General features: G+C 43.2%; 1 protein-coding gene across 7 annotated transcripts; it reads left to right on the top strand.

The window, feature by feature from the left end:
- The first annotated feature begins 16,746 nt into the window (after positions 1-16,746).
- LOC101617558 (T-cell surface glycoprotein CD1b) lies at positions 16,747-21,169 on the top strand. Of its 7 annotated transcripts, none has more exons than XM_045138468.1 (6): positions 16,747-17,084; positions 17,315-17,581; positions 18,197-18,475; positions 18,663-18,941; positions 19,175-19,268; positions 20,318-21,169. In XM_045138468.1, the coding sequence occupies exons 1-6, from the start codon at positions 17,024-17,026 to the stop codon at positions 20,337-20,339; spliced, it is 1,002 nt and encodes a 333-aa protein (XP_044994403.1). In that variant the 5' UTR covers positions 16,747-17,023; the 3' UTR covers positions 20,340-21,169. The 7 variants fall into 7 exon arrangements, with proteins under 7 accessions (XP_044994403.1, XP_044994402.1, XP_044994404.1 ...); XM_045138467.1 differs by having other exon boundaries at positions 20,315-21,169; XM_045138469.1 differs by having other exon boundaries at positions 16,747-17,193; positions 17,370-17,581; positions 20,315-21,169.
- Positions 21,170-21,633: the final 464 nt, after the last annotated feature.

The following is a 21,633-nucleotide window of genomic DNA, read 5'->3' as shown; positions in this document are numbered from 1 at the left end:
ATTTTGTAACAAATATTTTCTTTTGTTTTTTTAAATTTTTAACTTTATTTTTTTTTGAGAGAGAGAGAGAGAGAGAGAGAATGGCCACACCAGGGCCTTTCAGCCCCTGTGAACAAACTCCAGAAGCATGCACCCCCTTGTGTGTATGTGCAACATTGCACACTTGGGTCACTTTTGCATCTGGCTATACTTGGGACCTGGAGATTCAAACGAGTGTTCTTAGGCTTTGTAGGCAAACACCTTAACCAACCCAGTTTCTTTTGTTTAATGGGATTGAGTGTAGCAACAGTTCAATGCATATGCATTTGCCATCATTATTTTGGATTGTTGCCATTATTGATACACAATGACCAGCTTCATAGCATGTGCCCAAGGTTGCCTTCATGTCCCCTTTGTCATAAAGAATTCGGCTAACCCTGCTTGCTGTTGCATTCTACTTGCTTGAAATGTACTTTCTGTTCTTTCCCTTTGAGACTGTTTGCCTTTGCCAGTGAGGTCAATTTCTAACAGAGCACAAAGAGCTTGATTCTGCTTGTTAATCCATTCAGCTAATCTGTATTTTTTAATTTGGAAGTCACAACTATTTACATTTGGAATTATTCTTGACAGCTGTTATGAGTTCACTCTTCTTCATATTAGAGGTTTGCAGCTTTACTGGGTTAATAATGTTTGAGTCTTTCCTGCTTCTCATTCATTATTCCCCAAAGATGATTGATTCTTTTTTCTTAGCTCTTATGATTTGGTGTCCTCCTTCCTCTCCTGTGTGTAGTTTTCTGTCACTCTCTCCTGCCAATGCCATCTTTCTTGTCTGGAGTAGCTTCAATGTGCTCTGATCATTGAAGGTCTTCACTTCTCTGGGTGTAAAGGGTGGTTATTTTCATGACTAGAGATGCATCCCTCTGCGACGTCCTGCTGAGAAATCTGATTGGTTTGTCTTCAACAGGAACCTGACACTTCTTCCTGCAGTTTGCAGGTTTTAATTTTCTCTGCAGTCCTGGTTCTATATGTGCTTGGAGTTCTGAATGCCTCATGTGCTTGGATGGCATTTTTTTCTCTAAATTTGTGGGATTGTCTGTGATAGATTCATCTAATAGCTTTTCTATGCCTTTACTCTGCATCTCACTTTCCTCCTCCACACCAGAGATTCTTAGACTTTGCAGCTTAATCCTTCCCCAGAGGTCTTGAATATTGTGATTCATTTCTGTTTCTTTGCTCCTCATTGCTACCTGGATGTACTAATCCCTCAGTCTTATCTCAATCCCCACTATTTTTACTTCAAGGGTGTACCACTCACAGACTAGATGCCACATTTTTTTTTTTTGGTTTTTCGAGGTAGGATCTCACTCTATCTAGCCCAGGCTGACCTGGAATTCACTATGGAGTCTCAGGGTAGCCTAGAGCTCATGGCAATCCTCCTACCTTGCCTCCTGAGTGCTGGGATTAAAGGCATGCGCCACCATGACTGGCTTCTTTAACCCATTTTGAACTGAACTGTTTAGAATACAGTTTCATCCTTCGACATGTACATCTCCATTCTTCTCAGCATCATTGGCTAAAGAGGTAATCTTCTCTCCAGTATTTCTTCTTTCCAGTATTGCCAAGTATCACGTGGCTGTGGTTGTGTGGGTCTGTATTGAAGGTACTCCATTCTATTGGTCTGTGTGTCTGCTTTTGTATCAATATCATGTTATTTCTGCAACTATAAAACAGTGTTATATTTTAAAGTCAGGTATGTGATTCCTCCAGTATCATTCCTTTGGCTCAGGATTGTTCTGGCTATTTGGGGGGGTCTTTGTATTTCTCTATAAACTTTATGATGAGTTTCTCTATCTCTGTGAAGATACCATTAGAACTTTGATTCTGATTACATTAAATATGGATATTACTTTGATACTGTAACCATTTTCCTAATAATAATTCTTCTGGTCTACAAACATGGAGAGTTTATTTAGGTTTGATTTTCTTCAATTTCTTTTCTTAAGTGTCTTAAAGTTTTTATTCAAGAGGTCTTTCATGCTCTTGGTTATGTCTGTGCAAGTTATTATTTTTTGAGGCAATTGTAAATGGGATTCTATTCCTGATTACTTCCTTAGCAATGTATATGAGTATATATATGAATGTATGTGAGTATACATATATATATGAGTGTATAAATATGTGCATGAGTATACATATGAATGTATATATGAATATAGATATGAATGTATGTGAGTATACATATGTATATATATATGAGTATATATATATATGAATGTATATATGAGTATAGATATGAATGTATGTGAGTATACATGTGTATATATATATATATATGAGTGTATATATGTGTATGAGTATACATGTGAATGCATATGTGAATCCAGATATGAATGTATGTGAGTATACATATGTATATATATATATATATATATATATATATATATGAGTGTATATATGTGTATGAGTATACATGTGAATGCATATGTGAGTACAGATATGAATGTATGTGAGTATACATATGTATATATATATATGAGTGAATATATGTGTGTATGAGTATACATATGAATGCATATGTGAGTATAGACATGAATGTATGTGAGTATACATATGTATATATATATGAGTGTATTTATGTGTATATGAGTATACATATGAATGCATATGTGAGTATAGATGTGAATGTATGTGAGTATACATATGTATATATATATATATATATATGTGTGTGTGTGTGTATGTGTGTATGAGTATACTTATGAATGCATATGTGAGTACAGATATGAATGTATGTGAATATACATATGTATATATATATGAGTGTATATATGTGCGTATGAGTATACATATGAATGCATATGTGAGTATAGATATGAATGTATGTGAGTATACATATGTATATATATAAGTGTATATGTGTGTATGAGTATACATATGAATGCATATGTGAGTACAGATTGAATGTATGTGAGTATACATATGTATATATATATGAGTGTATATATATGTGAATGTATATATGAGTATAAATATATGGTGAAGGCTACTGATTTTGGCAGTTAATTTTGTATTTGTGTTTTGATAAACACTTTGTTGTATTTTTCAGTTCAAAGAGCTATTCTGTTGGAGTCTTTAGTGTCTCGTGCACAGAATCATATTATTTGGAAATAACGAGAGTTTGCCTTCTACCTTTGTGGTTTGTGTCAATTTTACTTCATTCTCTTGTTCTATTTCTATAGCTAAGACTCCAAGCAGTGTATTGAATAAGAATGAGAGTGAGTGCCTGTGTTGTTTCTGATTTTTGTGAAAATCCTTTGATCTTTTCTCTATGTAATATAATGTTGACTACTGGTTTGTTGTACATAACCTTTATCATGTTGAGATGTCTATCTTTCTAGTTCCTTTTTATTTTTAAGATATTCATTTATTCATTTCCAAAGAGGGAGAGAGAGAATGGGCATGCTAGGGCCTCCTTCTGCTGCAAACTAAGTCCAGACACAAGTGTCACTTTAGGCATCTGGCTTTTCAAGGGTATTAGGGAATCAATCCTGGATCGGCAAGCTTTGCAAGCAAGTCCCTTTAACTGCTGAGCCACTTCTACAGCCCCCAGTCATTGTTTCTTTCTTTCATTTTGCTTTTATTCTGATATAAAGTAATGGTCATTTTATTTTTTAAAATTTCATTTTAAATGTTTATTCATTTATTTGAGAGAAAAATAGGGAGAGAGAGAATGAGTGCCCTAGGGTCTCTAGTCACTGCAAATGAACTCTAGATGCATGTATCACCTTGTGCATCCAGTTTACGTGGGTACTGGGGAATTGAACCTGGGGCCTTTGGCTTTGCAGGCAAACACCTTAACTGCTAAGCCATCTCTCCAGTTCTCCTTGGGTGTTCCTTTTCTTAAACCAAAAAGGTACAATGAATTTTGACAAAGGCCCTTTCTACATCTGTTGGCATGATCATATGATTTCCATCATTGAGTCCATTTATTTATTTGCACATGTTGAACCATCCTGCATTTCTGGAATGAGGCTAAGTTGGTCATGGTGAATTATCCTTTTTTAATGTTATTTATTTGCAAAGAAAAAGCAAGCAAGAGAGAGAAAAACAGGCATGGCAGGGCCTCTTGCCACTGTAAACAAACTGCTGATGCATGTATCACTTTGTACATCTGGTTTTATGTGAGTACTGGGGAATGGAACCCAGGCCTTCATGATTTGCAAACAAACACTTTTAACCACTGACCAATCTCTCTAGCTGAATCTTTTTATATTCCATTGATAATTTTTTTTTTTGTTTTGTTTTTCGAGGTAGGGTCTCACTCTGGCTCAGGCTGACCTGGAATTCGCCATGGAGCCTCAGGGTGGCCTTGAACTCTCGGTGATCCTCCTACCTCTGCCTCCCTAGTGCTGGGATTAAAGGCGTGCGCCACCACGCCCAGCCCATTGATAATTTTTTTAAAATGCATTGCTAAACATGAGCTTTTATTTCAATCCATTAAGAGATACATCCAGCATAATATGGGCCTGTCCTTAAAGAGGTTCAATACATTCAATAAAGGATATTGCTCAATATTTGGTCTAACAAGTTATAAATACGCAGAATTTAAGCTCTATAATGAATGGACAGTGAATAATCTTTTCTGATACTTTTTAAATTCAGTTTGAGAATTTCTGTGTCTGTGTTCATGAGGGAGTTTGGCTTACAGTTTTCATTATTGTGTGTTTGTCTTTATCCAATTTTAGTATCAGGGTAATTCCAGCCTTATAAAAAAATAACTTTGGTAAAAATTAGTTCCTGTTCAATTTTATGGAATAGTTTGAAAAGCATTGGTGTTAGTTCTTCTTTAAATGTCTGATGGAATCCAGTAGTGAATCCAGATGGACCTGACTTTTAATTGTTGTGAGATTTTTAAAAAGTGCCTCAATCTCATTACTTGTTTAGAATGGTTTAAATTGTGTGTCTCATCTGCTTTAATTTTGGTAAGTGAGTCATATGCCTCCAGAAATTCACCCACCAGTTTTAGATTTTCCAGATTTTTTAAAATATAAAAATTTTAATATGTATCCAAGTGATGAACCAACTGTGATTTACTTTTTCTTTGTATTGTGTTTTTAAGTTGCCATTTCAATAAAGTCTTCCCTCATTCCACTTCTTTCTTTCCGGTACTGATTCTGGGTTTGGGCATGTGGTGTTGGTTGCAGGTGCTGAGCCACATCATTACCGTGTTTGCTTGGATTTTCATGCAGGCTCTTGCATCTGTGAGCGTCCCTCTCTGGACAGAAGTCCTTGTGCCCACGTTGTGTGTTCGTGTTACTTTGGGACCGAGTTTCTGGTGCCCCCGTGCCAAGTTCATCAGAACAGTTCTCAGCTCCTTCGTCTTGCTGACAGCTGAGCAGGGACAGGAGCCTCCGGAGACCATGGAAGTCACGCTCCAGCTGCCTGGTCCACAGCTTCTGCTGACCTCGGCCCTCCGTTGCACCCTGTCTCCGCAGTTGGGAGGCCGTGGGCTACAGCTGAGCTCCCTCGTGGGTCCTCTACTCAGGCTCAGCTGCATGCAGGCTGAAGGACGGGCTGGTCAAGGGTCAGCCTCACGGCAGCATCATTCTAGAAGAGGAGTAACTAGCTAAGGAGAGTCCTCCCGTGTCTTGGAGCGTGGGAAGCAAAGAGCTTAGCTGAGCTCTCCCTTTCGTGCCCCAACCCACAGGGCAGGAAGGCAGCTCCGACTCTGAGCAATTGCTGTCCACAGCCTTGGAGTGCTGCTGCTGTTTCCTAAATGTCTCTCTAGGGCCCAGGGCCTGCTGATTCTAGAAACATAAAGCCAAGCAGTTTATTTAAAGTGAAAGCAAGAGTTGGAGAAATCAGACACCTCCTGTGGGCAGGGGATCCACAGCTGGCAATCCACTGCCCTCAAGAAAGCTGAACTTTGGCTGGCTGAGGAAAGTCTCCAAATGTCCGATTAGTCATCTCAAGCATGTCAAAAAGATTTGGAGGGGCTGGAGAGATGGCTTAGCCAGCTGTTAAGGCGCTTGCCTGCAAAGCCAAAAGATCTTGGTTTGATTCCCCAGGACCCACATAAGCCAGATACACAAGGGGACACATGCATCTGGAGTTCGTTTGCAGTGGCTAGAGGCCCTGGCATGCCCAGTCTCTCTCTCTCTCTCTCTCTCTCCCTCACTCCCTCACTCCTTCCCTCCTTCCCTCCCTCTCCCTCTTCCTGTTCCTCTCTCTCAAATAAATAAATGAAATATTTTTTTTTTAAAAAAAGACTAGGACATGGATTGGTCCAGGGTGCATGTTGTACCGAGCAGGTCCAGGGCATGTCCAAGCACCGCCAGGAAACCCCACTGAGCAAGACCTCTGGTGGAAAACCTATCTCAAGGGAAACAGGTGAGCCAGGAAGGGAGCCACCCTTTCTGCTCTCCTAGGATCGGGGAACACTCCAGAAAAAGAACAGAGTTGTTTACCCAGCGCTCCCTTTCCCTGTCTGCCTAGCGGGGGAAACTACATAGCTCCTATCGTTATAGGCTCCCAACAAAGGGGCGATACTTACAGGAAGCAGCATTTAATACTACCTAAATTTGGTAGAAAAGAAGCTAAAAGTTGAATTGATTCACTGAGTTACTATAAGAGTTAATTGCTGAGGAGCTAAAACTTATCTTTGTCAGCAGATGGGTAAATCCCAAAGAAGGAACTGTCCAGAAAGGGTCCAAAGGGATGATAAGAAGGAAAGACAGTTTAGGCTAAAACACAGTAAAATGGAGGCCCTTGTTAGGCAGCTTGACTACGGAAATGATTGACATGCAAGTTGACACGTCTTATTTGTTCACTTGCTCCTCCGTTTGCCTCTGAAAACTATAAAATGGAAATAAAACCTCAGCTCAGGGCCAGAGCTTCTCTGGAGGACAACCTCAAGCTCTTTGGCCCCTAGGTAATAAACCCCTCTACTTTCACTCATACTGGCCTTGGAGTGATCTTTCCAGAAGATTTCTGCAATATAAGGCCATGGGCACAGTGGCTTCAGAGGCTAAGCCCAGAACACAATAGGCCTTTTCCTTTTATACGCTCTGTTGACTCCCCTTGAACCTTTGTCTCCTGCATGGCAAAGTCCTGCTGGGTTGCTATGTTTGCATTCCGGGCTACAGGGAACATTCTAGGCCCAAGGTTATTAAGAGCTCACAGGCACATAATTGTTTTCCCTTTGCTCTAAGAGGGCCTTCACCCCACTATGGTCCCTCGGTATTGCAGAGATAAAGTGGTTTCAACTCACCACACGGCAGGGTCACCAGCCACAGCCATCTCCACAGCCCCAGCTCCTCGCCTCAAGTGCATCTCTACAAACCGTCCACACCTCCTTCCTTACCTGCATCCATGACGCCTCTACTGGCTGTGCCCCTCCCCAACCCCTGTGGATGAGTGTTTTCAGGTTCCCAGACTTGTGAAGATTCCTTATTGTCTGGGGTCCTATGTACTCACTTTTCAACAACAGGCCACTTATCAAGATGGTTCCTGCCAAGAGCACTTCTGAGATGTGGGCAGCGACAGAGTGGACGCCTTGTAAAGTACTCGTCTGTCACACAAACCCCTCCTCTGCACTGATGCACCAAAGGCCAGTGGCTGCCTGGCTTCCTGGGGCTGATGGCTTTGGCCTCCTCCGATCCCTCTGAGGAGTGACCTGCAACCTCTCCCCATGTCCCCACATCACCCTTGGTAACCCATGCTCCTTAGCTGTTCCGTCATCTCAGCCTCCATTCCCAACGCTTCTCTCCTCTGCTCAGAATATAGTCTGTCCTTTGTGGCCATGGCTTTCCTTATTCACGGAGCTACGGAAGGGAGCTGCCGGCCCACCGTCTTACCTTATCTTAGAAGGTGCCTCACTCCTGTTCTTTTTTCAGAGCGTGTCTGTCATTACATTCTGGAATCCTTATTGGCCTTGCTAACCTGCCTGTTTCCTGTTGTCATTTCTCCTTAGTGCCCTAATGTACTTCTGTCTTCCACACTTAAGTCAGCTGTGTTCATATATTTATTGTGCAAAACCCTGCTGAGATGAGGATAGGATATTCCCCTCCACAGATTTGTAAATTCAAACTCCCTTTGTATTTTCAGTTTCAGTTCTCATGTCTGCCATTTTTGAAGTGCTCCCCTAAGCTATTATTTAATGATTGAAAGAAAGAATAAATAATCACACTTCAATATATATGAATAGGGGGCTGGAGAGATGGCTTAGCATTTAAGGTGTTTGCCAGCAAAACCTAAAGATCAGGGTTCAGATCCCCAGTACACGTAAAGCCAGATGCACTAAGTAGCACATCTGGAATTCCTTTGCATCTAGAATTCCTTTGCAGTGTCTATTCTCTCTCCTTTCCTTGTAAATAAATAAAATATAAAAAAGACATTTGAATATTTTCTAAAACACAGGTGATGATATTACCAAGTTAACTTAAAAATGTAATTGTAAAGAGATGATTAAATTATAAAAGTCTGTACTTATTTCTGCAGCAAAGCATGCCTGGAGGGTTCTAGTGCAGAATACCTCCTGTGACTGCCAGATGCCAGGAAGCACCCCGAGTTTTCCAGCCAGAGCCTGAATCTCACTGTGAGTCCCGTGACTGTGCGTCCTGACTTCTATATTCCGAAACGATGCCGCTGCTTCTGCCCACCACAAGCCTTCGATGGGAGCTAGCTACTCCCGTCCTGTTCCAGTTTTTCCAGCTTTTTCACTGTGGTCATGTTCAGGCCACTACAGCCTTCCGCTCTCTCTGAGAAATTACAGTGCAACACATTCTACCATGAATCTCATTAGATTTTAGGATTTTTTTTCTAAATGCTCATTTTACAGCGTCACTCTCATGTTTAAGAACTTTCATTTGCTTGAAAGACAAAACCCATTTCATACAGCCGTTCATAATCCATGTTTATTTATTCCAATTTGGGCTTGGTCTTTGGTCCCAAAGCTACACTAGTCACTTCTAACACAATTTTCTGTGCAACTCAATCTGTTTTAACACCGACTTGCTAATGTGATTTGACCCTGTAGTTTAACATATATCACATTTGATATAGCTGATCAAAAATATTAAGGGAAGCCAGGCGTGGAGGCGCACGCCTTTAATCCCAGCACTCGGGAGGCAGAGGTAGGAGGATCGCCATGAGTTCAAGGACAACCTGAGATGACAGAGTTAATTCCAGGTCAGCCTGGACCAGAGTGAGACCCTACCTCGAAAAACCAAAAAAAAAAAAAAAAAATATATATATATATATATATATATATACATATATATATACATATATATATGTGTGTATATATATATATATATATATATATATATATATATATATATATATATGAAGGACACCCAGCTTTAATTCTTTCACATGAACTTTCTAATAATAAGACAAATTCACCGAAACAGTGGGTGACCTTATCTATGGGATGTCTCCTGTCAAATAGTGGACAGAAGAGGATGGTCTGATAGAGGCAATATGCACGAACAGGGACTTTGTGGATGTGAAAACTCAAGGGTGTCATTGGTGTTTGAACAACAACTGTAGGGTGATGGAATTCTAGGCTAATTGTCTCAGTAGTCAGATCTCAGGCAGTGAAAGATCAGTGTAGCTGGGTCATAGCCAAGGTATGTGTTTGATTTTCTTTGATATTTTAGTTCAGTATTATTTTACATTTATAATAATGGTACCTTAATTTCTGTATGGTTTATTGATTTACCTAATTACTGTAGTGGAGATACATTAGATTGAGGTTGTTGGAAAGCAGGAAGCTCTGGGGGTACAAAGATTAAGTAGACATCCAACAAGCCCCTTTCCTTGGATAGGACAGGCAGATAGGTAGGATCCTTAGTGTAAGCTTGTAACCCCATGAGGGGGGTTTTCAAATTATCCAACAGTGCTTCATTGCCACGTACCCAGGCTGGGCTCTTAGCTGTGAAGGAGGCATTGAGGCCACCATCCAAGGCAGGTCCATCACACGTTGTGTGATGCACCCAGGCATTTATCTAGAGGAAGGCCACTAGAATTCAGGGAGAGGATGGAAATAAAGGTGGTGTTTGGAACAGTAAATGGTGAAATTCAAGTTTCCATCGCAGATACAAGTCTAAAAAGGAAGACTTCCATCAAAATGAAGAAATTCAAGGATGGTCACCACAGTTTCTCACCCAAAGTACTTAGTGAAATATGTCTTCTCACCTGAATGGGGTTGACCCATGGCTAATATTTTGGAGGCAGCAATACTACTTTGGCCCCACATCCAATGTGTTACTTTACCACAACAGTGAAAATTATGCTTTCAGCACTTGATTTTTTTTTTTTGTCCTTGAATTATGCCTGGCACAAGTGTCACCAGAGAGACTGTGTTCTTGCTGCAGAAGCATGGTGTGTGTGCGGGTGTGTGTGTGTGGATCGTGGTGTGTGCACGTGTGTGTGCTGAGGCGGCTCCCTGTGCACTGGCCTGCTGGGTCCTGTGGCAGAAACAGCTAGAGTGTTGAGATGACAGATGTTTGCCAGTGGTTCTACTCTGAGTTTCTAGCACCTTCTATAGTAAGTGTGGGATGAGGAACACAAGTGATACTGCACATCCAGATTACAGCACTCACCATTGTAAGATGCTGTCATGGGTCAGGGAGCGCAGCAGAGCAGGGGATAAAACGCCCCATCATCATGGAATTTCCATGATCTTTGAGGGCTGCAGAAACAGACAAGAACAACTGGAGCATTAAGCATAAGGTGATGATGTGCTGCGAAGAAGAGCTGAATCGGGAGAGGTCAAACAGACAACTGCTGTGATTTCACATAGTGTAGACAGATGTGTTAGGCACAGTGAAGGGAATCATGGAGAGGAGACCTTTGAAAGAAAAGGCAAACCAGCTTTGAGTATCTGGGGAAGGCATTCCACACTAAGAAACGAGAAATGATGTAGCCTTTTATTGGATGCTCCAAAATTAACAGGAAAAACACTGCAATTGAATTGAAGGAAGTCCTGGGGAGAGAACAGGGAACGTGTGTCACTGCATTAGAGTAAGATCGTCTCACAGGCCTTGGAGGCACTGTCTATGCATTGAAAGCCATTACCCGGTTTCTGTGTGCATAGGGAGATGCTCAGCCAGAGGAGATGAGCTCCTGGAAGAGCGCACAGTGGTGTCCAGGGCTCAGAGGGAGGAGACGACAGGGACATGGTGATTCAAGGGAACAAAGTTCTCATGTGCAGAAAGGACACTTTCTAGGAATCTATCATGTTTCCTCACCTCCATAATTCATGTGACTGTGACATATGCTGGCATCTTGGTAAGAGAGTGTATTTTGAATTTTCCTAACAAACATTCAAGCACCCATGTGTGCATACACACACACACATGCACACCCGAGAGAGAAATTACAGAGCTATCAGAGCACCTTATTGGGGGTGGAGATTTCACGGGTGTGTGCATGATCATATTCACTGAGTGCTTGTGTTAAACATGCACAGCCATCCTACATAACAACCACATTTTCATAAGGTATATTTACATCAAAGTTTGAAACACAAGTACTGAGATAACAAAACAGGACCTGGTGGTGTTGACAGCGAAATTCCAGAGATCCCGGGGTCCTCATGTGAAATGGTACAAAGATCCCCAAGTTATATGCCTGACCTGTGCTTACAACCCCCCTTCATTTACTTCTCCTGTCTTAATGCTCTGTCTATGACTTCAAGCACTTAGTAAATAGAAATAGAACAAGGAGATCCTGTTTTCTTGCTCCTAATCTTAGCAAAATGCTTTGAGTTTTACTTCACTTAGCATATGTTTCATCTATCTGTATCTGCATCTGTCCTTTAATCCCTTATTATGTGCTGATATGTTTCTCCATCCCTATTTTCGCCAGGTTTTGTTTTAAATCATGAAAGGATATTGGGTTTATTAAATCCTTTTCTGCATGGATTGAAATGATCATGTGGTTTCTTTCCTTAAGTTCTGTTTACATAATATATTACAGTTATTGATTTATACATGTTGAACCACCCTTGTATTTTGGCAATAAAGCAGACTTGATCACAGCAAATGATTATATGCTCTTGAATTTTGTTTTCAACTTTTTTTTTGAGGTAGGGTCTCACTCTAGCTCACGCTGACCTAGAAATCACTATGTATCACTATGTAGTCTCAGGGTGGCTTTGGATTCTTGGCGATCCTCCTACATCTGCCTCCTGTGTGCTATTGAGAATTTTTGCCTCTGTTTTTATTCAGGATGCTGGTCTATAGCTTTCATTATTTTGTGTTTCTACCTGATATTACTATTAGTGTGATGCTGGCTTTACAAAGGGGAGTTTAGGGAGCATTCCTACCTCTTCTGTTTTGTGACATTATTTGAGAAACATTGGCTCAGTTCTTCTTTGAAAGTCCAATGAAGTTCTACTTTCTGGACTTGGGCTTTTGTTGGCTTAAGATTTTTTTTTTTTTTTTTAGGCAGAGTCTCACGCTCATCCACGCTGACCTGGAATTAACTATGTAGTCACAGGGTGGCCTCTAACTCATAGCAATCCTCCTACCTCTGCCTCCTGAGTGCTGGGATAAAAGGCGTGCACCACCATGCCCAGCTTTTTGGCTGGAAGATTTTGTTTTCCACCCCAACCATGTGTGGCCACTGAAACAGCACATAAAGCATGTTGAAGCTACAGGGAGTCTTACCCACTGGAATTTAGATCCTAAATCACAGCAAACCAAATACATGTTGTTTGCTCAAGAAAATTTGTTTTCTTAACATAGACACAAGGAGAGCCTTTACTAGTATATTTAATTAATCTTGTTGGTCTCGAATAGATATCTCACGGAATTGGATGATATCTAACTATTTGACTATGCCAGGTATAAGGACCTAGATAGCAGAAAGGAACCAGTTGCTTTGTCTTCCGGGTAAGGTGTCTTGGGCAACTAAGTGAAATGAGAAGTGTGGATCCCTGCAATGTAGATAGAGTATCACTTTGAGCAGTCACTGGATGACCCCAAATACCTAGACAGCATGCCCAATCTGAAGGTGGCAGGGGCCCCGAAACTCAGCGTGCCCCACAGGGGAACATGAGACCCAGAGGAGAACAAGTCTGGTCAGGGTGTCGTTGTCATGAGAAGGAGTCTGAAGTCCAACTGGGCAAAGCTTGTTTACCCATGAGTTAGACAGCCGGGTACAGCGACATGACGTATGGTGCTAAAAACACTGCAGTGTTTAAGGTCTGTCTGTGGCTCTTTGCTTGGGTTGGAAGGAAGCTTCATGTAGCAGGAATTAGGTACTGGATGGATTCAAATTTTCACCTAAGATATGACTGCTCATTAGAAGGAATCATTGGTGGCTGTGGGTGCCCTAGGCAGACTTGCACCAGCACTAAATTGACTCTCTTCCTGTGGGTGGGGGGGTCTGCTGTGCACCTGTGAGTGGAAGATGCGGCAGCTGTGAACCTACACCAGCTGCTGCTTTGTCGGTGCGTGTGCTCCTGGTGTGTTGACCGTCCTGACCGCCTCCTCCACCCAGGGAATCCTGAAGGAAGAGAGGAGGAGAGCTGCATTTCTGAACCACATTTCTGCTTCCCATGTGGTCACTGCCCAGGGCCATCTTGACACCACAGGCAAGTTACTTTCAGGGCTGGATGTGGAGGTGTCAAACTCATGTGCATATTTCCTTGAGACACCCTCTCATTCAATCCAGAGTTGCCATTGCTGGTCAGCCAGCCCCAGCGACTTTCTAGTCTTTGGCCTCTGCAGGACTGGGTCACAGACATGGCAGAGCCATCCCAGCTGTTATATGTCGTGCTGGAGACTTGGATCCGGTAGGCTCAGGTCCTAATGCTTAAGTGGCAAGCTCTCTTACCCAATGAGCCATCTCGACACCCCTGTTTATACTTTTAATATCTGTTATATAAGTATTTGTAATTAAAATGATTCACTGAGGTCTGGAGAAATGACTTAGCAGTTAAGCGACTTGCCTGCAAAGCCTAAATACCCAGGTTCAATTCCCCAGTACCCACATAATCCAACTGTACAAGGTGGCACATGTGTGTGGAGTTCGTTTGCAGAGGCTGGAGGCCTTGGGGAACCCATTTCTCTCTCTCTCTCTCTCTCTCTCTCTCTCTCTCGAAGAAAGAAAGAAAGAATACTTAAAAAATTGACTTATTGAGATCCAGAATTTTCCAAGTGGATAAAAGTGAACTAAATGTGACATGTGAGTTAGGTCAGTAAAACCCTGAATTTCTGAGCTTGCATTGAAAGTATATGTATGTGAACAAGATGATATGTGCTTCCTAAGTCACAATCCCATTTTAAGAGACCATAGATACGTGAAGTGATGGCTCATAGACAGAGTGAGCCAGGACCTTTCTCTGAGATCCTGGAGCAACTTTCTATGCCATAAAGGAGTGGCAGTGATGGAGATGACCTGCACACCTCGGGAGCCTCGGGCTTGAAAAGCATCCTGCAGTCAATGACAGGGCGAGGCTGCCTCAGTAACAACCATTTTCAAATTCTTGACTGCTCCGGCGTGGTTATGCATGCTTTAATTCCACCACTGGGGAGGCAGAGGTAGGAGGATTGTCGTGAATTAAAGGCCACCCTGAGAATACAGAGTGAATTCCAGGTCAGCCTGGGCTAGAGTGGGTCCCTACCTTGAGAAACGAAAATTTAAAAAATAAAATAAGGGGGCTGGAGAGATGGATTAGCAGTTTAATGCTTGCCTGTGAAGCCTAGGGACCCCGGTTCGAAGCTTGATTCCCCAGGACCCACATAATCCAGATGCACAAGGGGGCCCACGCATCTGGAGTTTGTTTGCAGTGGCTGGAGGCCCTGTCACACCATTCTCTCTCTCTCTATATATATATATATATCTGCCTCTTTCTCTCACTATCTCTGTTGTTCTCAAATAAATAAATTTTAAAAATGAACAAAAAAAAATAATCAAATAAGGGGCAGGTGTGGAGGCGCACACCTTTAATCCCAGTACTTGGGAGGCAGAGATAGAAGGATCGCCACTGAATTCGAGGCCACCCTGATATTCACATAGTGAATTCCTGGTCAGCCTGGGCTAGAGATAGACCCTGCCTGTAAAAAAAAAAAAAAAAAAAAAAAAAACAAAAAAGCCAACTTGATTATGAATTATCATGGTTTCTATAATTATAGAAATTATCAATAAAAAATTTAAAAATGAATAACTTTCCTCCCATCAAAAACCTTGAAATTTGTGAGCATATAATTGTATGAAGAATCTTTATTCACATTCAGGTGGTGGCATATACTCCATTCATTCTCCTGAAGACTAATGAATAGAAATAATGAGGTGTGTGCTCTCTGGTTACCTTGGGGTAATGAGTTAGTCATTAAGGAAAACATGATTTGGCGGTATGATGCACATACAGTAGTATTGGCCGTGGTTTTCAGTTAGTAATGCAGTAGCTAAGTTACAAAGCAAAACTAGACAAGTGCTTCTGTCACAGGAGGAAGGCTCTTCACAGCAAGAGAAACAGTCAACAGAGTGAAGAAATAGCCAATCAAATACGTAGAGAAAGGCTTGCCAACTATTCACCTAATGAACTGTTGGTACGTAGAATAAAAGCGATATTAAAACAGAGTGAAAAACCACTTATAATCATGAATGATAAAATGATCTGAAACACACATCTCCAAAGAAGACACACTGGTACACAGAATCTCAAAGACCCGAATCCAGCACAGGGGGCAGAGGGTCAGGGGGCATATAGTCACGTGGTGGAGGGTCAGGGGGTGGAGGGTAAAGTACTGGACAGTCATCGGTGATGGAGGTCACTGGTGGTGGAGGTCACAGGTGTAGGGTCAGTTGGCGGAGGGTGAGGTGGTAGGTGATCACGGTTGGTGGAGGTCACGGGTGGAGGGTCAGGTGGGGAAGAGTCAAGGTCAGGTGGCAGAAGGTTCAAGTTGTATGTTCTTCTCACTAGTTCCTTTCTCTTCCTCCTTCTTGTCTGTCCCTTCTTAAATATTTGTTGTTCATTGTTCACTTTCTACACTCTGCTCAGGGACTAGGAGTAAACCAAAATTTACAAACAGGTGAAAAAAATAAACAACCCACACAGCCAGGGAAGGGCATAGAGTTGGGACTTCAATGGCCAAACAGCAGTATGGCTCCCCATTCCCACTGACTTGGTATGGAGGCTTTATAAGTCATAGTACACTCCACCCCATTGGGCAAGGCTGTGGAGAAAGTAGAGAAAGATGGTGAAGAGAAAGGAAGGATCAGGTGGGAGATTGAAAGAAGAACAAAGAAACTGGAGGGAAATAGGAACACAGAGACTGCAGAATCCTTGATCCCTGAACACTGGAGAGCTCAGGGCCCTCAGGGCGCCAGCACCAACCTCAGGGTGGTAGGACAGGGCTGGACACAGGAGCCCTGAGCCTTTTACTTCAGTGGACTGAAACACCTTTCAACCTCATTTTGCCTCTATTCACTTCCTTTTGTTCTGTTTGTTGAATAAAGTTAAGCAAGATGTTTTTTTCACATTATTCATAGTTGAAGTTACTTGTTCTAGTCACCTACATGATATTGACCGCTCATCTCCCAGAAGCTTCAGATTGCCTTGTTTTAGAGTCAGTTCATCGAGCTTCAGACTGTGAAAAGTGGGGCGGTGAGTATGAATAAACCAAAAACTCCTTCCTGGTTCAAGCTATTGAAAGATGAGCAATTGTTTACTATCAACCTTTATATTGTGACCATGTAAATAAAGACATGCAATGATGAACTATGTTTCAAAATCTCATCAGTGTCTAGCTGAGCCGGACAGGAAAAGCAGAGGTCTTGCAAAGGACCGAGCAGCCAGTGCGGAGAGAGCAGGGCCAGAGCCCCGGGCTGGAGGGAAATGAGCCATGGAGCGGGAGTCCCCAGCTGGGGAAGTACCTCTTCCTCTGCAATGTGCGCTGTGCATGAGGAAGAGACTTGCCACTTAGAAGAGAGGGCAAGTCTCTGAAGAGTGCTGAGAAAATGAGCGGTTAGCATCAGACACCAAGAGCGAGTTCCGAGCATCAGAAGTCCTCTCTCCCACGCTGACATGCTGCATCTGCCACTTGCATTGCTCGCGGGTCTGTTCCCAGGTGGTGGCAACGGGGATGGTAAGAGGAACCGGCAGCTGCTCACACGCTAATGCAGGCTGCAGGCACCCTGCGCACTTGGATACACGCTGATGCGGGCTGCAGGCACCATACAATTGCACAGGAGTTTGTGAGTCCTGCTCTCTGCAACCCCCTTCCACTCCCCGAAAGTTGGGACTGGAGACCCAGGCCCTGGAAGCACTGCCCGCTGCTTCTTTCCTCTTCACTGCTTCCCCTTGTTTTCTCCGCAGCTTTGCAAGAGCCCATCTCCTTCCATGTCACCCAGATTGCTTCCTTTGCCAACAGCACCTGGGCACAAAACCAAGGCTCAGGCTGGGTGGATGACATGCAGATTCTCGGGTGGGACTCAGAGACAGGAACCCCCATATTCCTGAAGCCCTGGTCTAAGGGCAACTTAACTGACGACGAGGTGACGGAGTTGATGGACATATTTCGACTGTACCTTTTCGGCTTCATCAAAGAAGTGCAGAAACGGGCCCATGATTTCCAGCTGGAATGTGAGTCCTGTGCTCAGACCAGGGTGTGGGGTGAGTGGGGTGACGGGTCCTCAAAGACAGGCTTGCTGTCTGCTTGGGGAACCACTGGCTCTCCTCCTCCCTCCTGCCCACTACCCCACCCCGCCTCGGGCACGCCTCTTGACGCTGGTGTCTGGCCACACTCCACGGAGTGCTCCCCATCGCTGCTGCTCCCAAGCTTGTCTGAGAAATAGGACGGCATCTCCCTTATGAAAAGCCCATGCCTTCTCGTGTGAAACTGGCCTTTCCCTTTCTGCCCTGTGCTTGAGAGTCCTAAAGGCAGCTCCTGCTCCCATCCATCCCTTCAGCCCTCTTCCCCAAGTGCTTCACCCCCTGGGGCCCTCCGATTCCCACTGGAGTGCTGCCCCTGAGACCAGGCCACGCTGCTCCTCCTCCTCTGCCCCCCCTCCCCACGTTTGCATGCCTGATCCTCAAGTTCTCTTCTTCCAGAAAGTCTCCACATGCTGTAGTGATTTTGGCACCTTGTGCCACACTGCAGACTTCTGCCCTCACCAAATCCAAACTGCTGGGGGCAACTGCCATTCCCTTCTTTCCCTTTGCTATTTAGTGACTTTACTCCCTTTTCCTCCTTCACAGACCCTTTTAACGTTCAGAACATAGCAGGCTGTGAACTGCATTCTGGGGGTGCCATTGTGAGCTTCTTGAGGAGTGCGTTAGGAGGAGTGGACTTCATGAGTATCCAGAATGGCTCATGTGCGCCTTCCCCGGAGAGTGGAGCCAGAGGACAGAAGTTCTGTGCCTTTGTCATTCAGTACAAAGGCATCCGTGATATTGTGGGGAAACTCCTCTTAGAATCCTGTCCCAAATTTCTCCTGGGTGTCCTTGAAGCAGGGAAGGAAGACCTACAGAGGCAAGGTTAGTCCTCTGAGCTACCGCCTATGGCATGCTTCAAATCAGATACAGGAAAGTTCCCAGGAGCAAAGCCTTCATCAATACTACTGCCCCCAGCGAAGTAGATGGCTTAATTCCTTTGCTTGATCTTGCCTCAGTCAACAGCCTAAGCTGGCATAAGTGACACTCTCCCCACCCCTTTTTACCACAGTGAAGCCTGAAGCCTGGCTCTCCAGTAGCCCCGGCCCTGGGCATGGCCATGTGCGGCTGGCGTGCCATGTCTCTGGCTTCTACCCAAAGCCCGTGTGGGTGACGTGGGCGATGGGTGAGCAGGAGCAGCAGGGCACCCAGAGAGGTGACACCCTGCCCAATGCTGACGGGACGTGGTATCTGCGAGCCACCCTGGATGTGGAGGCCGGGAAGGCAGCTGGCCTGGCCTGCCGCGTGAAGCACAGCAGCCTTGGGGGACGGGACATTGTCCTCTACTGGGGTGAGGAGGAATGGAGGCCCAGGCTGGCAGCCGGGACAGGGGGCTCTCAAGCAGAGAGAGAGATTGGGGAGGAATGGTGGGAAGGGAGAGAGGAGAGGAAAATGGGGTCGAGGAAGTGAAGGCCATAGTGATTGCTTGAGAGAACAATAGACACACAGAGATATTCAGAAAGTCGGGGGGTGGAAGTTTTGTCACCCAAAGTGACATCTTGTCTCCTCTCTCCCAACTGGCAGGACACCCCAGCTACACCGGCTCCATCATTCTGGCCGTACTCCTTTCCTCTTTGGTCTTTTTACTGTGTTTGGCGCTGTGGTTTTTCAGGCACCGGTGAGTTGGGTTTGGTTTTTTTACCTTTTGCTTTTTTTGTCCACTCTCTGTTTTCATCTCCTCCTTTAGTTTTCTTCATTCTTCCACCACACAGTCCTTCTAACTCTTATCTTCTGGGCAATGCTAATGTAAAGAATTGCCACCAAAGGAACATAACATAAATTCCTATCATTAGCGTTTTAAGTGTGTAAAATGCATTCATACTGTTACGTCACCCATCTCCAGAAGCTCTCTCATCTAGCAAAATGGAAACCTCTTAACTGGTAGAAATACTTCTATTTTCTGTTGCTATATTTTTGACTATATGAGATGCCTCATGTAATTAAAATCACACAACATCTGTCTTTTTTGTTGTTTGTCTATCATTTTGATTTATTCATTTGAGAGCGACAGACATAGAGAGAAAGAGGCAGATAGAGAGAATGGGCGCCCCAGGGCCTCCAGCCACTGCAAACGAACTCCAGACGTGTGCGCCCCCTTATACATCTGACTAACATGGGTCCTGGGGAATGGAGCCTTGAACCGGGGTCCTTAGGCTTCATAGGCAAGCGCTTAACCGCTAAGCCATCTCTCTAGCCCCATCTCTCTTTTTTAAACTTTGACTTGTTTACTTATTTATTTATGAGAGAAAGAGGTAATAGGCACACCATGGTCTCTTTCCACTATCAAGAAACTCCAGACACATCTGGCTCCATGTGGGCACTGGTGGTATTGAACCCAGGGCATGAGGCTTTGCAAGCAAATGACTTTAACCACTGAGAAATCTCTCTAGCCCCAACATTTATTTTTTTGCTTTTTCCACCTACCAATATGCCCTCAAGGGTCATCAATGTCACAGCGTATGTGAGAATTTCCTGCCTTCTTAAGGCTGAACAGGGTTCCCCTGCTTGTGCATGCCCCTCATATTGATGGTGCGTTTACCCAGTAGTGGGCACTTGGGCTGCTTTCGCCATTGCTCATGAGCTACTATGAACCAGATATACACTGAGGAGGATTACTGTTTTACTTTTTTCCATATAGAATTATTTTTTACTTTTTTTTCTTAGCAGGTCTTATCAGGACATCCTCTGAGTTCTCAGCGTGTCTCCTCTCCCATGTGCAATATACCAAGAAGCCAGAAACTTACCTTGTCTGACCCAAGAGTCAATTTTGTAATAATTATTAAAATAATCATTAGTTTGTTTTGTAAGATAAGTCATAATTTATGTCACCAGGGAAACAAATATATGAATCTATTGTGAGATGATATCAATAGTGGGATCCACTCAGATTTCTTCATTTATTAGGGACAAATTCTATCTTGGGGCTTTTGTTTGTTTTTTGAAGTATAATCTCACTCTATCCCAGGCTGACTTGGAATTCACTCTGTAGCTCCAGGCTGGCCTCAAACTCACAGTGATCCTCCTACCTCAGCTTCCCGAGTGCTGGAATTAAAGGCATGCACCTGTATGCACAGCTCTGAATTCTGCTTCTTGAGATGACAAAGTGTTCTAAATCTTTTTTTTTTTTTTTTTTCCCGAGGTAGCGTCTCACTCTAGCTCAGGCTGACCTGGAATTCACGATGTAGTCTCAGAGTGGCCTCGACCTCGTGGCGATCCTCCTACCTCTGCCTCCCGACGGCTGGGATTAAAGGTGTGTGCCACCACGCCTGGTTTACAAAGTGTTTAAAATCTTTATTCTGCAAATATTGTTTCATATTTATTGATTTTCAAATGACAATGTGAACTTTTGTTTCCATAGCCTACCTGTCTGTTCAGAACATGTGTGTGTTGACTGAGTTTATTCTGTGTTCATTCAGTATTGGTATTAAGAATTTTTGAGCCAGACATGGTGGAGGAGGCCTGTAATCACAGCACTCGGGAGGCAGAGGTAGGAGGAGAGCGATAACCTACCTCGAAAAAAAAAAAAAAAAGAATTTTTTGACTTCATAAAATAGTTGCAAAATAGTTCCATCTATTGTTCCTAGTTTGGCAGTTCCTATGTGTCTCTTTTGTTTTATTTCATTTTCATGAAGATTTGGAAGAATTCAGCAGTGAAGCTTTACCTACTGGGGCTATTTTTTCTTTTTTTTTTTTTGGTATAAAAGTAACAGAGTAACCTGCCAGGAGCAGCATCAAAACTTATTTTAAAATAGCCTTATAAGTTGGAGGCTGTAAATCATCACCCATTAAAAATGCCATTTCCTTGTACTGCAAATTTGATTCATTTAGGAAAGAAACACCATGGCATGGAAGAGAATTATGCAATGTCATGGACACATTAACATTTGGATCAAAATTTTACATTGTGTCTGCCAGTAAACAATATAAATGGTTCAGATTTGCAATAAATAATTGTCTATTAAAAAATTATTTTAAACATGAGT

This window comes from Jaculus jaculus, chromosome 19 (assembly GCF_020740685.1).
Source record: "Jaculus jaculus isolate mJacJac1 chromosome 19, mJacJac1.mat.Y.cur, whole genome shotgun sequence".
Classification (NCBI taxonomy): Eukaryota; Metazoa; Chordata; class Mammalia; order Rodentia; family Dipodidae; genus Jaculus; species Jaculus jaculus.
This window is presented reverse-complemented; position numbering and strand designations above follow the sequence as displayed.

Bases quoted from the DNA above. Each gene is read 5' to 3' on its own strand.
- LOC101617558 (XM_045138465.1), top strand. From the start codon at position 17,116: ATGCAGGCTGCAGGCACCCTGCGCACTTGGATACACGCTGATGCGGGC. The intron at 17,582-18,196 runs GTGAGTCCTGTG...CCTCCTTCACAG, and splicing joins CCATGATTTCCAGCTGGAAT to ACCCTTTTAACGTTCAGAAC. The intron at 18,476-18,662 runs GTTAGTCCTCTG...TTTTTACCACAG, and splicing joins GGAAGACCTACAGAGGCAAG to TGAAGCCTGAAGCCTGGCTC.